The 16,777-nt window shown below is 37.2% G+C and overlaps 1 protein-coding gene across 1 annotated transcript in view; it reads right to left on the reverse strand.

The window, feature by feature from the left end:
- Unc-13-4a (BAI1 associated protein 3) overlaps positions 1 to 16,777 on the reverse strand; it is an 88,812-nt gene that overhangs the window by 7,381 nt on the left and 64,654 nt on the right. Inside the window, exons 5-17 of the mRNA XM_076390034.1 lie at positions 12,095 to 12,262; positions 11,231 to 11,297; positions 10,390 to 10,579; positions 7,400 to 7,546; positions 7,203 to 7,247; positions 5,986 to 6,142; positions 5,229 to 5,432; positions 4,653 to 4,811; positions 4,393 to 4,562; positions 4,087 to 4,194; positions 3,816 to 3,965; positions 3,368 to 3,419; positions 2,563 to 2,604 (exon numbers count right to left, since the gene is read on the reverse strand). Of these exons, the coding sequence (XP_076246149.1) occupies positions 2,563 to 2,604; positions 3,368 to 3,419; positions 3,816 to 3,965; positions 4,087 to 4,194; positions 4,393 to 4,562; positions 4,653 to 4,811; positions 5,229 to 5,432; positions 5,986 to 6,142; positions 7,203 to 7,247; positions 7,400 to 7,546; positions 10,390 to 10,579; positions 11,231 to 11,297; positions 12,095 to 12,262 (1,659 nt within the window). The remainder of the gene's footprint in view (positions 1 to 2,562; positions 2,605 to 3,367; positions 3,420 to 3,815; positions 3,966 to 4,086; positions 4,195 to 4,392; positions 4,563 to 4,652; positions 4,812 to 5,228; positions 5,433 to 5,985; positions 6,143 to 7,202; positions 7,248 to 7,399; positions 7,547 to 10,389; positions 10,580 to 11,230; positions 11,298 to 12,094; positions 12,263 to 16,777) is intronic.

Below are 16,777 nucleotides of genomic sequence, written 5' to 3' on the forward strand. Positions count from 1 at the left end.
CAAAAAATGTCATAATCGTCTAGACGATTGTTAGAAGAAGCACATCAATTTCAGATGCTAATTTTTATTTTTGTAGGTGATTGTTACTACATAAGCTAAAAATTCTCTTGAAATAGTTTAAGGGAGAGTTTTGAAGAATATAATAAAATTCGAAAATAAATTTTTATTCAATATAATAGAAGTAAAGATTTGTATTAATTTTGATCATGAAATACCCATTATCAGATCACGGTGCAAGAATGGAATTGGGATTAAACGGTACAGACACGGCCACGAGACTCTCCAACGTGGGAGGATCACGGCCTTCGCTATTGTTTTGCGCTGGGTCGAAGAATCAATCGCGAAACTTGCGGTAAAGTGGTGGACAGCCTATGGAGAAAAAGTTAATCGGGCGTTAAGAGGAAGGCCCAACCTGTTAACTGGAGAAGACAAGTTCACTCAGTGCTGCTGCATTGGGAAAGGCGAGTTAATCTGCCTTAAAAATTTAATGAGCGAACTTGCACTAGAGTCAAGTATAGCACTATTTTCTACGTAACGTTTATTTCGAATAAAGTGAAATAATTTTGGTTTAGCTCTCGTTAAATATACGCAAGATGTTTTTGAAATAGGAATGACCCAGATAACAGGTTGAACGACTGTGCGCGGGAGGTACATTGCTGCGAGTGCGAAAAGAGATCAACTGGAGCGCTTGATAGCCTGTGATAACTTTGGACGACATTTTCAGAAGAAAATTCAATTTTCCTTTGAATGTTTAATCCTTACGAAAATTCCAGTTTAGGGCTGTGCGTAATTTTTTAAGGGCTTATTAAACACTGTGATATTGAAATTTCTCATTTTTTTAGTATCAATAATACAAAGGAGGAAAACTTAAAACTGCAAAATTGAATGTAGTGAAAATATAATAGAGGTATATGTAGACAGTATATATTTAAAAATTGAATTAATATAAACTGTTAAATTCACAATACCAGTTAAAGTTAAATTTTTTCTAGCTCTAGCTCTAAATAATTCAGGAGATCAAGCGCATCAATTACTTTCTCTAAAATTCCTGTGTTTCAAGGTGGTCCAATACTTCTTCCAAAACGAGCTGCACAACCAACGTCGGTGCGTCACTTTGCCCAACTGCCAAGCGCATGCATGGGTTTAATGTATTCTCGTTTGCTGAATCACGGTGATAGACGCATGCAGAATGTGTGATATGTCGCGAGATACACGTGATCGTACGAGAAGCGTGCACCAGCTGGAAATAAAAAAGCTGCCAATGAAAAGCGACGTCATGCTTCGACATGGCCCTTAGCGTATCCACCCTCCCATGAAAGATTCGGTGAGAAATCGCATGTTTCGCGTCAGCGCGTGTGCCTAGCAGATGGAAGCAGAACCAACGCTGAGCGATAGTACTCTTCACACGTCAGGGATCAATCTTCCTTTAGCAAACGAAAGAAAATTGACGTGCTATAATATCGTATGATTGTCCAGTGACTAAATTAGGGATCAATTTCCCCTTGGGTAAAGGAAGAAAATTGGGGCGCTGTCACGCTGTGTAAATATGTATACGCTAATTGGGAACGTGAACATATCAGAAAATTGAGATTCTACCAGTTGGTAGGGAAGAAATTCGGAGGTATTGCTTTCGTAAAAATAAAATTGATAGCGCAGTGAAACTCCGCGTGAAAGTTATTCACGAGCAGGGTCTATTTATTATCTATCTTCCTTTCTTGTTACTTATTGATTCTTTATTTTAATATACCTTTTCAATTTTATCTATCGGGTTTTCAATATTCTTCAATTTTCTATTACAGATATTTTATTATATCTATTCTGCTATATTGCGTTCAATATTCGTAAAATATTGAATTTTAAATGACATTTTTCTGATGGAACCTTTCGAGCGGTTTCGTTCAGTTTCTTCGTTTCGTGCAGTGAGTATCGAAGGCAGCTTGGGTACGCAAGTGTCTACTTACACGTTCGCCCAATTCGTTATTACACTTCTAATTGCATCACAGAATCGACATTGCAATCTCCTAAAATTCAAGCATTACCAACTAAGCTAAGCTAGACATTCTACCACGTGAAAGCAATATTGTGTGCTGTAGAGATTCAATTTCGTCCGTTTCCTTCGGATTACCCCTCAAAATTCTACGATTTCGAAAACTTCTAGCTTTCAGTGATCCAATACTCCAGATGAACTGATATTTACAAGAAATCGTTAGTGTGAAACATTTTTAAGAAGCTACCGGCTAATCAATCGCCTTCCATCTTATTTGCATACAGCAAAAAATATTCGACTCTGGTCCTACAGAATCTTTTCACATGTTTTTACATTCTCTACTCATTTCTGGAAAAAACTCCATATCTTCCATAAATTTCATTTTTCATGTTCACAGATTTCACTTATTATTTTTCTCGTTTTTTTGAAGTACCTGTATTTATCTCCTCGTATGCAAATAAAAGCAAGGCGTGTCGATGCGACAAATTCATTTATCACATATACAAGGAAATCGAAGAAGAAAGATAGAGAGAAAAAGGGGGGGCTTAACATTTCGTGGTGGCGATGAAAAGTACCTCGGAAGTGTTCTCCATGTGTTTCGCCACGTGTTCCGCCAGCTATGGACAAACATCTCGTGTACAGTAAGATCGCCATGACCTGACGGACATTTCGAGCTCGTCGTCTGATCTCCATTCACAACCTGGCCTTCAGGTCACTGCGATGTTTCTTATTTATAGGGTGTCCCTCTCATTCAACATCAGATTCTTTTTTTTCATTAATTTCCAATTACTATGGCTTTATAAAATAATTTAATTATATTTGTTACATTTCAAAGCATTCTTGTGTACAGTGTTGGATATTAATAGAATTTCTTTTTAAAAATTGTATTCGATTGGAACACCCTATACATAAAGAGTAATATGGTCTGTAGTTATTTCGATGCAAGGACGTCGACCGAATTCACAGATGACGAAAGAAAGTAATTAGTGAACATATTGCAAAGTAATTAATTATAATTTTGTGTTGCTTTTCTGATTTGTGCATCTTTTTTCTAATTTTTCTTATAATTGTTTCAGTGATCAATGGGTTATTTCTTTGTGAGAAATTGGTAGAATCTTGTTTTTAAATAAATTCGAACGTTTCTGTTTCAGTCTCGCGAAGTACGACTCAGAAAAACACGATCGACGTCTTGAGTAAAGCATATAAGCCAAACATAGCACATCCAGCTTCACGAAACAGTGAATAAAATATATAGTCATGTGTTATATGAGATTGTGTGCTCTGATTCTGCATCATCGAACTATAAAGTGAATACTTTATATCTCCCATTTGTTTTTCATTTTGTCAGAAGGGATTACTTTTACCGATCGGCTTGCTTACCAGCTTGTCCAATTGTTTATAGACCGCTGAGAAATATGGCACGCCATTTGTGCTGAAACAGACCATTTTATCCATCATTTGCAATCAGATGCAATGTTGCTTTCTTCAAAGAAAAATATATAATATTTTTTGACAAATAATTTAGATCATTCTCTTTTCTCATTTTATAAGATTTTCAGGTTTTTTAAAATATCGAAAATAAAAATAATTTACTGTGTATCAGAGTTATTAACTTCTAAATAATTAAGAATATATAAATTTAATTTTTTGTATTACTTTTAATTTTCTAGAAAGTAGGATGAAGGAATTGCTTAAGAGCAAAATTTGATAAGCAATGCAGATATTTATAGATTTGCATTTTCGTATCGAATAATATTATGGAAAATTGATTACTGGGTGATATTGAATTAGACTTCAAACTTTAACTTTCAAAGTTTAAAGCACTCACCTTTCAAAGAGGCTGTTATAATACGTCAGTCCCTGCTCCAAGTCTACCAGTAACGCAGTTACCAAGTTTGTGAAGTCCTGCAGGACCTTATCTGTATCTTGATCGGGCTCCTTATCGTAACACATTGTCTGCTTTCTTGTGTCCTCGTACCTAAAGGAACAGCGATGATCGATTAAACGATTACATCTTTTGATGTAATCTTGAATAGAGATCGAAAGATGAAACCTAGTGCCTCTAAAGGAAATTTATATTGAAGAAAATAGATACTGACCATTCGAGGGTTCCTTTTCTTAAGGCGTTTATAATTTCCCCACGAATTTCCTTGTTGAATGGACAACACGTTCGAAAAGCTTTCATATTCGACAGCAATCCTAAGCATCTGCAAAGGATAAGAACATCCAGATATTCGACAGATATCCAAAATTGACGAACTTATCATATATACCATAAAATGAAAATTAGGTAAAATTAGCAATAGCATAAATGATGTATTTTAAAATTCAGCTTGAAGAAAACGACCAGTTCTACTTTTTTGCTATTGGTCAGTTTTTAATCCATATTAAAAAGAAATACACACCTCAGGAGATAATCTAGAGTAGAGATCGATGGTCGATGCAGCGGTGGAAAGAGTAACCGATGCTGTCGTACCTTCGTCAGTGTAACCTGGAGGAATTCGTTGAACGAATCGGCGAGATATTGCTCCTCGTCTCGAGAAAGCGTGTCCGTGTGCCATAAATTGTCTAGTTCCTGCAACCACGGCCAGAATCGAAATCGCTCGGGAGAATTGTGACAGATTGACGTATAACGATCTACGAGCGATGAAAGATTCATAAAAACCTGAAGAAGGCGATGGAGGATCCTTGGGTCGCAGGTAGGTTGTCGAGCTGTCGCTACCCATCTAACCAGTGCTTGTTGCAGCTTCGTGACATCACCCTGGACGGCGTGCTGATGCAGAATCGTTAGTGCCGTTTTTGGCAATTCCCCAGTGAAATCATCCTGAACAGAGAAAACGAAAATCTGTGATTCAAATCAAATTGAAAATTATATCACATTTATGTTCCTTCCTCAGCCTAAAATTAGATGTAAGTAGACCTATAAATCTCACTTATAAATACAGTTTATCGTTAGATATGGTAACTTGCAAAGCTTAATAAATTCAGGAAATATTAAATTTTACGATAGCATGTTTTCTTATTTTTATTTTCTCTTAATTACGTTCTCTTATTTTTATTTTTCATCTTCAAAATAAATCAGATTTCACGCGACGTCGTTCAATACCATGTTTAGAGAAAGTGTTCTGTGTCAACAATACGTATTATTCTATGTCAACAATACTATTAATACTATAGTGTGATTGTACAATATGAATCCATTCATGTGGGAAACTCCATTGTTAAGAAAAGCAACACGTACCCCTTGTTTATTCATCTCATAGTTCAGAAAGACCGTATAAAGTCTCTCCTGCTGTCGGAATTCCCCCCAGTTGTCCTCTTCGGATGTCCCTCTGTCTTCTCTCGTCGATAGCCACAGCTTTAATCTAATTCTACCCTGAATAGTGCTTCGTTGCGTTCTAGCCTCTAGTTTGTACCATCGATCCAGCCCAGTGCTTGGAATGTCCTGGTAACAAACAACCAATTCCTCATCCTCTAGTACCTCGCAAAGTGTACAGAAAAACTGTGACTCTCGAACTAACGTAACGTGAAACTCACGTCAGTGTTTCACTGGTAAAAGCCACGGAATATTTCATGCTTAAAAGCATTACTAAAGTCTTAAAAGTTCCACTGAAGTACGCATTATCAGAGTTCTAGTCAATAATTTAAAGGAAAATTTAAAAGAAGAATGTGGACAAGTTCAAATTATTTGAAGCCTTGTAGGTCCTCGGTGGACTGAATGAAAAATGTTTGTAATATTACTTTCTAATCAATAATTCATATCTACTGCTTGCTAGAAGTTTAAAATCACTTGTCACTATTCATTAAATTCAACCGTACATATTACATGGATCAGTCTCTTCTGATCCCAAGTTAATACTCTCTAAAGATTTCTAATGTTCTTTAATTAGGTATCTCTAATAATTAAAGACAAAAATGTTTCTACTTTCCTCTATTTTCTACTTCTGATAAGCAAATGAATTAGCTGAAAACTTATTTCGAAACTAAAACTCTCTTACCTGGAGAGGAATGTTCACACAGCCGAGGAAGTCGTCCTCGCCGCCAGATCTCGCGCTCTGCGCGATCTGCTTGAAGAAACGTCCTAGACCCTTCACACCCCGCACCTCGTTCAGCTTGCTAACCGCGTCGAATACCGAGGACTCGTCGTCGTGGTCCCTAAAACTATGTCTGTCAGGACAACGCAAACACTTTCCGACCGGAAGATACACGTACGTTGTAAGCAGAAGAAATGCTTTCGGGTGAGAGAACATTCAGGTTTCGTACCCGCGCGCTAATGCATGAAGGGGTTTTGACTATACGTGTAGCTAAAAGGAAGAAGATGTTATGCAGCAGGGGACACAGTGATAGTACAGTATTTGCGACCGAGTTGTTGCACGTTCTACGTGTAGCTTGGTGGGCAGTAGTGCAAGCGACCTATTCTTCTCGTTATTGGTTACTTTGCATTCCGTTCGGTTCGTTCCATTGACACTTTGACTGCCAGGCTATTTTTAATAAACGTCACTTGGAATTCATGTGATTTACTGTATTTGAATAAATTGATGAGTCGTCAGAGATTATTATAGTTAGCAGGGCATTGGCACTCTAAAATTCATTGGAATTAAAGATAGATTTATTTATACAGGGTGTCCAAACTGAAGCAGGCGATTTAAGTATTTCCTGCGTTTTTAATAACATGAAAATCTACAAAATTAAAAAACAATTGTTTTATACAAAAGATTGTTCTTAGGTGATATTCCTTCTTCGAAACCATTTAAATTATGCCTTGAACGATTTTCTTGTTATTAAAAACAAAGGAAGTATTTAGGTGATCTGCTTCAGCTTGGACATCCTGTATATCTACATATGAAAGAACAAATTATAAAATCCTTAACTGGATTAAGGATGACACCCTCATTCCTGTTAAACAACTAACTCTAAGAAATGAATCGATAACCATTCTTCATTAACAAGTACTCCTATTCATCATTTACGCCCCAACATCGTTTAAAGCAAAATTAATATCAAACAATGTATTTCAGCAACCCTGCTAATATCCACACATCACCAGCATAACAGTCAAAATGTCAAGTCCTGAACTCCAACAAAGAAAATTATTCCTCAAATAAAATTAGCTGGCACAAATGAAAAGCTCTCTCAGAAAGTATCTACCAATCAGCTGCAGGAAGCGTTGTAGAAGCTATTCGTAAAATGAAGCTACGCTGATTACGCGACTCACCATATATCCAGATGCAGGATGTCCGTGTTGATATCATCGATGTCGCTGCAAAGGAGAACGGGGTAACGTTAGCTGTCATCGGTTATCTGATTTAATTTCACGTAAACGCGCGACATATAATGCGTTTCCGATTGCGCATCGATTAGCAGGGAGGCGAGCCTCCCCCGACGCGTTCGGAACGCTTTGCTGCTGCTTACAAACGAAATTTTTCGTTCCATCGTGGGCTCAGCGTTCGCGGCTTCACCGTGGTCGCGCGTATAAACTTCGCTGGCACCGCGGCGCTTAAAGACTCTCGGTGCTCGCGTCTGCTCGTGTTCTCCTTGCGCTTGAACGACAGCCTGAAACTGATTTCACGTAGATACAGTGGGTTTCTTGTGTCACAGACCTTCTGGATTCTATGCTTCTCTCTTCTCTACGAATCGGTATAATTCATTTGTCTCTGTAACAACCTGCCTCGTGATACAGTTCTAACGTTTGGATCCTTTTGAACAGAGGTGTTGGTTAATACAGGAACGATTACAGCAACTACTTGGGTTTTGGGTAAATAGCGAGGCAGACTGGGTGGTTCGAAAGCTAATTGAGTGGGGAAATAAAATTTTCTGTGATAGTGTTCTGTAGTTGGACTTTGTTGACGTAGTGAGATTAACTGGTTGTGTAATGTTTCGAAAGGCAATTGAATTGGTGTAATGTGAATGGGAAAATACAATTTTCGGTGAATGTATGGGGTATTGTAAAACAGGGGGTAAAAGTGAAAAATTGGTGGTACTATGTATGTGAAAAAGGGAGTCAAATGTGTAGAATAAAACTTGTTGGTATTGTGCTTTGTTAGTAACCTTTTGTGAACATCCCTCAAGCGACTAAAATTGCATTGCGTTGCACATGAATTTTGTCCAAGTTTAAACTCAATTTTTTCAGAAAGGAAACGAGGGGTCGAAAAATTGTATTTTATATTTTTAATCTAGCTTTGTGTGTAGAATCATCAATTTTCCAATTGAACTTTTCATTCTGGACAGTTTTCATAGGTACATGAAAGTTTGTGGAGTTACACAATTTCATTCAGAAACATGGGAAAGTGTAAATTCAAAACAATATTTATAAAAAACCTGCATTACTTCTGATACAATTTGCTTTTAGCCATATATTCAGTAACTGTAAATCCTCCCTGCATTTATTTACGATTATTCATTGCACTCGCGTTTTAAAATACCTCCTACAGGCTGTTATTACTTTAATTAAATTTAGTGAGAATTTAGCAATTTTCAGAGAAAATATAACAACAAAATAAAATACTAAAATTATTATTATATTGTTACAGTAGAATTTAGAGCAAGTTGTGCTTTTAATTAGTAACTAATTAATAATAAATGAAACATTTCAAATATCATAAATAGCAGAATTATTCTCAGGCGATTCAAATTACAATTACAATTTAACATTAAAGTATTAAAAAATATGTTTCAACACCTACACAGAAATCCTAGAATACTCTTTCATAAAGAAATCAAATGCCTATCATCCCATCTACCCCAGTTACTTCCTCCACAAAAGGAACCAGCGAAAGTATTCATCAACCGTATCCACACACCGCAAATCTCTCCCCAGTCACTCATCTACCAAACAATACATGTCAAACTTCACCAAATACTGCATCCAATTCATCGCCACAGCAAGCATCCATCAATTCCTGCAGCCTGTCACGATTCAACCATCACTCAATCCGTTCTATCAGGGACAGCCTATCCGACACGCGAGCCAATTATTAATCATGTTCCAATCCTAATCCAATCCGCGCCGAACCCCCGCGAAAATGGTTCTCACAGTGACTCCAGCTGCTTTATTGCCAGCTTCTCCACGATCGGCATGACTGAACCCCCAAAACCGCCAAGTGAAACGAGTATGGCACCAGATACGCAACGCTGTAGAACGCAAAAACGTTTCGCGATTTTGCTTCTTGCTCGGCGACGCGTCGCGACTGAATTAATCGCCGCGGCGGCTTCGACGCTGGCGAAGACAATGGCCGCGAGATAGAAACGCGGAACGCGTGATTCTCAATGCACCGCGGCCTTATTCTGCCGGGAACCGTCGCAGACGGAACTCGCCGCATCCGGCAAGTGCTCATTGTTATCGCAGGGCATTGTTGCAAGTGTCAGGCGAACGCGTGTTAGGGGAACGCGGCTACCGTGTCCCGCGTGGCGCCAGCTCCTTCGCCTGATCGATCAACCCCTCCCTTAATAGGATCAATCGATCACGACCTTTCCCTCGGGGTGATAATTAGTGATCTTCCGAGGGAGGCTTGGTCGAATTTTAGGAGGAAATGGAGCCACGAATGGAGTGATGGATCTCTTGGTATCGGGAAGAGAGGGTTGAAGGGAAGACAAGCGTCGATTTTGTTTCGGTTGAGTGTTACTGCCTGGAGGTAGTTGGGAAAGAGGTTCATATTCTTCATTTTTTTATACTGAATATGTGTTTGTGTAATGTGTAGTGAATTCATTAGTGAGGGTGTATATTTTGGGTTGTTACTAAAAGCTAGCCAGCTTGATGGAAATTGAATGCTTGTCAAAAAAGCATTAAAGGCAGAAGCCCTTGTGCACTGCAAGGGTCAGTGTAATTTGAATTTTACTTTTAGTCTTTAGCGGACTTTTAGTAAGAATTCAATTTATATGTAATTCGTTGACCTTTATTAGCAATATTTAAGGTATCCTTATATGTAAATATAAGAATATTCTTTCAGGAATCGTGTATGCGTAGTACCTATCCCCATTCCTATTTTACTTAAGTAATCCTACTACAAATGTGGAATGATATTAAATAAGGAACAGAATTCTTCCACTTTTTAAATATTTTACTTTGCATAACTGATACTCATGTATCGCAGTAATTTATTACAGGAAAATTATCAAGAATCCTTAATACATATTATATATTTGGATAAACGAAGTTCTACAGAATAATCCTTTACCTTATTCCACCACTACTTTTTCTACCTTCTACTAACAATTACCTATCGAACTTCTAATGTCACTTCGTATCATGACTAACAGTTCCCAGGCGAGCACAATGAAAAAGTTACGCGCTGCTTTAAGAACTTCAAGGTTCAGCTTTAACGTATTAAATTTAGAAGGGCTTAATAAAGTTGCACGTAATCGATTATCGGTGTTTAAACGGAAGCTTGGCAAGCTTAACTTACCTATGGTGCTTCCGCAGTTTCTCGTGATGTGAGTTCTCGGTTTCACCGCCGTCAGAAAGGGCTCGCGTCGCTTGGCGTGGCGATGCTGGCGGCGTATGGGGCGAGTGCGCCGTTAAATTCGTCTGCGGACTTAACGGCGCACCTGTATTACCCGGTTGAATTCCCAGCATGCAATAAGGGTCGCTGTACCCTGAAGAAAATACAGGCAATCACATTCGATACTGTTCCAGTTAGTAATCCAACGTGATCGCATCACCTGACGTAACGAAGCTGTTTCTAACAGGAATCAAACGTTGATACCACACCAGGAATTGAATAGAAGGTTTCTTTAGTGAATTAAGGAAACTGTCTCTGCAGTTAGTAGCGTTTAGGGTGAAGGATTTCTTTACATGGATCAATGGAATAAAATGAAAATATGCGGCTAAATAAGAGAGATGAAGATTTAAAAATTTGATTATTTTTCAGGGTTTCAGTAATTTTCAAACTTTTTCAGTCAAATTCTCAAGATTTTGAATCTTCAAATATTTAAATTTTTAAATTTTCAAGATTTTAAAGCTTCAAATATTCAAATATTCAAATTTTTAAATTTTCAAGATTTTAAACCTTCAAATATTCAAATATTCAAATTTTTAAATTTTCAAGATTTTAAGCCTTCAAATATTCAAATTTTTAAATTTTAAAATTTTCAAGATTTTAAACCTTCAAATATTCAAATTTTTAAATTTTCAAGATTTTAAACCTTCAAACCTTCAAACATGCAAATCTTTAAATTTTCAAATCTCCTCAAATTTTCGATTCTATTCACATGGCTATGAGTAGAACATGATAAACGAGTCCTTACCATTTGCGTCTTTGGCTTGTAGTCCTTCTGCTTCAACCACCACTACGTTCAGGACAACAATAGGAGGCTGAAACACGTGACGAGTTCTAAAAATATGATTTATTTTCTCTGTCGTAAATTCACACTAGAATTTAGAACACAGTCACGTGGCAGTGCCAAATATTTCTGAACGAAGGAGGAAATTACTTTGCAACAAGTGACAGGAACAGCAAAATGTGAACGTTTATGCATGTGGTGTATAATAATATGCAAGGGTATGCAAAATGTATGCAAAATGTATGTAGAACTATGCACGAGACACGCGAACTGCATGTTACAAATGTAACCGTAAAAGATTAAGATATTGTATTTCAGCAGACATTTTCTAGCAATCATTGCATTTGTCCTGAATGTGTTACATTTTACAGCAAATATTTTATACCACTATCACCGCTGACAATATGTTGTACGTATACCCCAAATAAGATGAAAAGATTGTTTTGTTCTTATACATTATTTAGTAGATATCAACATCTCCCTGTGTCTCAGTTTCTTTCATACTTAATTTCCTAGTTTTGGTTCAATTTGTAAGTAAGAATCGGTTATTCATTCAATCCCTCTTTCTATAGCTCATAACTTGACTTTTTCAATCTAACAATTCCACTCAATAATCATTTCCAACTCTTTCTATTTTCAACTAGTTATAAAACACTGTTTCAAATATTAATTTATTCGAAATGTCAATTAAAATTCTGAACTATATAAAACATTTGGAAAATGTATTAAGTAGATAGTCAGAAAAATGATATAACGCTCCAAATATCAGGACCCATAGCGCTGTGATGCATAGCTATTTTATTTAAATAGAGTTCAAAGGGTAAGTACCTTTTCTTCGGACGCTATGTTCAGATATCGACGGTGCTGATCCTGCGGCACTCCGAAGACCTCTTGAGCGCACCTATAAAGATCCTCTTTGTAGTGCGCGTATTGTCCTGTACTGGCGCCCACTGTGTTGGCGATCGTATAAAGGACTTCTATGTACAACTGCTCCATCTGGAACAATGTTTTTAAATGTACTATCCAGTACGTCAGCCTCTGAACAATCTGATGCATCGTTACAAGTTCCACAACATTTTGGTTATCAATATCGCTCGCTGTTTACAGGGAAGCTTTATTCTACGCCCACGTTCCACCAACGAGGCCTGAATAAAAAGTTTCCCTGCGGATTTTGAGGGATGATGAAATTGAGAGATACGAGAGTACTTTGCGAGGCTGTTCAAATGTTTGTATGGAGCATGACGTGGACCTCTGTTAATTGTAATGCTCTGCCGTTTTTATTTCTTGGAGAATTTCTGTGTGAAGGATTTTCGGTGCGTTATAAATAATTGCTTATTTCAATCGAGAGAAGTAATTGACTGTATTTACCATGGCTCGTTCAAATTTCTACATTTTGTTTTAGAGAACGGTTCGGTAACAGAAACGTAATCCGAGTGTTTAAATTAATTCTCAAGTTTCTGGCGTCATTTTCACGTTTGATGGGCGAGCCTGTTACTAAAATATCATGGAAATTATAGGGAAAGTCTACACTCGCTGGCAATGTTTCATGATTGCGCAGAGGAATCTGATTAAATCCCTTTTGCTTGAAATGAAGGTATCACGTTTTGTGTCTCCCGAATTTTGGAAAAATTCGAGCCTATAATATTCCATGTCTCTTTTTTCGCTCTATTTGATTAATATCTGTTCATACTTCTCTATACTCGTCAATCTGTCTGCCTACTTCAATAAAATATTCATTACACGAACGAAACCCGCTGAACACTCGAATACCTAAGCAGACAAGCGTCAAAACAGAAGCTCACGTAGACCTCGTTTCCTCAAAGTATTCCTGTTTTTACGCTCGCCAATTCGCGCTAATTACAAAACGCTTCACTGAATTTTGCAGTCCGACTAGCGGGCGCAGATTGCTGGCAAACGAGTGTCCATTTATTTCGTCGCGAGTTTCTTCATCTCTGCACTGATTTTTCCGTGTTCGTCGTTAGTGAGCACAGTTGGCGAAAAAATGGCGAGTTAGGGAGGGAAAAAGAGAGAAAATCTGGCAAGTTCACATTCACGGGTGAAATTAAAGCTGGTCGACCCCGAAATAGCGACGGAAATTTATGCGCGTCAACTGAAGTAGAATTGTGTTTGCTGTCTGACCAAAACCAGTGTATTCTACTGAGGAGTAATCGCGGAGGCTTGACGCTGATGTGGAATTATATTCTGTGACTTGAATTCTCGTTAATGGAGGATTTTATTTGTATAATTCTACTTATAGCCAAGGTATCTGATCCCATTATATTATGGAAGACAAAATAATATGAAAATTAGATTCCTAAAAAGCAAGCATGTGATGTTCCAACGAAACTTGTTAATCTACTCTGTGAAATTTATTTCTGATTAGGTGCTTGAGAAATCGATAACTACATAATAAAGTGTATCTATTATCTTGGAATCTCATAAGTGTTTATTTATTTCAAGCTGGAGTATTTACGTTTTAGTGTTGGACAAAGAATCGATTTTACGAATTCTGTATCCAAAAATATGAAATTGTAATTTATTCATGTATCTCGTATCCATGTTTCTCCTATTAGTATGTCTATTATTGTCTACCATAGTGTCTAATGTATGTATCAATCGATATTGGGAGTACAGTAATAGTTTCAACAGAGTCACAGTTCCACTGTTTACTGCCAAAGGGAGTCAGAGCAGGTGTAAAGCGCATAAACCGATAGTCACATGCACTGCAAAGTGTCATGACGATAATAGAAGATATTGTTTACAGATGTTCATAAACAGTAGAAAATTCTATAATATAAGGGTGCAATTCGAATGTCACGTGTCTAAATTAAGTGACAGAGATGTCAAACACACAAAAGAGAAGTCAAACTCGTTCTAACGTTAATGGAGTTCTTCTACCTTAATCGTGATTTGTATTGCAAATGTTACAAATTACACAAATCATCCTGGAAATGGCATACTCATCGTATCGATTGTCGTCTGTGGCGTCACTCATAATATAAAAACCCCGAGAATATGACAAATACGGATAATTGGACTGTTCGACCCAAGTTTTTCTCCCTCCGTCCCCATCATTTCCTCTTGCATAATTTCCATCGTTTTTTCGCGGTGTCGGCCATTTGACAAAGCGCAGAAGGGAAACCGTAACACGATTTGAATCGAAATAATGAGCGGAAAACGACCGCGTTTCCTTTCCTAACGAAGCGGAAAAAGAAAAATCCCTCTCGTGTCTTCTTCGAGATAAAAGACGCTGAGACGAATGCTATGCGATTTTCTGAACGATTCGGACGGCATTCGACTATTATACCCCTTCTTGCCATGGCGAGTTTCTTGTTCCACATGGCAAGTTCCTTGTTCCATGTTTTCTTACAGATGACGCTGCGTACAGTTCTCTGACAACAGAATACTCCTTTATAATGGAATGAAAGCTTGAGTGGAGTATATAAATATTACAAAGTGAATTGTTTTGTTGAAGAGTTGAAGTTGTTGGACTTCTCTATTGAAAATGATCTCGTTGAAGAGTTTTCGTAAGAGAAAGCTAAAAAAGCTAATAAGATTTTGAGACTGTTTTAGACTTGTACATAAAAGTAAGACATAGTAAATTTAAATGGAAAAGCTATTGAGCAAAGGATGCTGGTAGTTAAAGGTACCTACAGAGGTTTGATTTTAAAAGCTTTTAATCGAAAGTTAGAAAGAGTCTCAAAAGTCTGTGACCTGGAAATTTCAGAAATAAACGATAACCTTCACACAGAAGTGCCTTTCTCTGAAAACTCGAGGACCAATTATGTTAACTTCGAGAGCTGAAATGTGAAAAGTCTGACCTAAAATAACTGAATGTTGAGAGGGTTTGACACGAAAATTCAATGATACTGTCTTTAACCTTGAATAAAGAAAGAACAAATCACTGTAAGCTATAAAAAAGCTCAAGGGCTTAATAAAAAAAGGGTGCCTTAAATGTCCCATAAAAAGAGCTTTAATATCGAACACTCGGGGAAAACTGCCTGTTGGTCCAAATCAGTGAAAAGTTTTACCATTGATAGCTTCAGATGTCCGTCAAAGATTCAATATACTCCATTTCTACAGTGAATGGAAGATTTCAAATATCTCTTCGAGAGAACGTGAAGTTTTTTAATCAGATTTTTTCAAAGCTGAAAGTTAGGAGACAGATGTGTTCTGTTACGGAGTTCACAGAATGCAAACACAGCTTCTGTACTGGATGAGCAAGCGAGTACAGTCTGGCCTTTGTATCATCGCTTCGGTCTCCCTTATCGCATGAGCCTGAATTTGAGTTTGAGTTTGATGCCCTGGACAGGGGGCGTTCAAAGGACTTAGAATTAAATAATCTACTTAGACATCAGAGACGCCTAGCAGCAAGTGGGATCATCTTGTCTGTGGTATCACATAGTGTGCACTCTACAAATAGGACATTTTGATACTACGACACTGTGTCTTCTGAATTGTTTCGATCAACTGAATGCAGGGCTCTCTACCCTAAGATTTTTATGATTAAATTACGGTGTTTATAATAAATTTTTAATTTTTGTGTTTGTGGCAATATTCCAGCTTCAAAGTTAGTGAACTTATAGTTTCATTTACTTGAGAAACACTATTTTTATAAATAGAATAATAATTTACTGTAAATAGGATATGAAAATTGAATATTAGTTTTCATGAACTTTTAAGTCTGCAAATTAAAAATAAGTCATTTTAAATGTAAATAAAAAATTACACAAACTTAAAAGTCCGTTTAGCACTATATTTTTATAACCATACCTACTTTATATTTGTTAACTTCATGATTATTATACAGAATAGCGTACAAACATAAATACCCTTCTAACTTTTCTAGGACATCACAGAACATTCTCAGCATTGCAGGAAGCATGAAATAACCTTCAAAATGTAACAGTGAAACCCAGGATTGCTTAATGGTATCTGATAAACGAACGCTGTACTGGCAGTATCCATTATAACACCTGTCTTTCGTTTCGACTGATACACACGCTACCAGTCGAGCTGATTTGGCACGCATAATATTTCAAACAAAATGTAACTAACAGGCCATATGCAATCTATGTCATTGGAACATCATATGTGTTGCGATAGGGAACAAAACGTGGCGCCATATGGACAAGAAGATTTGCTCGCCAGCGATATGACGTTGATATTAATGAACATTCTTGTGGGAAGTACAACAGGGAGACAGGTGTTTTCTTCCCTGATTTTTTAGTTGTCACTCGAAAGCTGCATAATACGCAACAAAAAGCTTTCAATGTACAATGTGCGTCACGAAATGTGTCGGAGGGAAACGCTGCCTCTGCTAGAATTACTTAAGCGAAATATATTATGAAAATTCAGCGAACTTAACTGAAGCAAAACAAGTACGATCAATTTTATTGTTTATCTTCACTTTTCCTTGAAACATTAATTTTGATTACGGAAGTAAATTGTTAAGGATGGAGATTCGATTAAATTAGACACGTGTTTGACTTTGTTGCACCGAGCTAGTTG

Source organism: Calliopsis andreniformis, chromosome 2 (assembly GCF_051401765.1).
Source record: "Calliopsis andreniformis isolate RMS-2024a chromosome 2, iyCalAndr_principal, whole genome shotgun sequence".
NCBI classification, from domain to species: Eukaryota; Metazoa; Arthropoda; class Insecta; order Hymenoptera; family Andrenidae; genus Calliopsis; species Calliopsis andreniformis.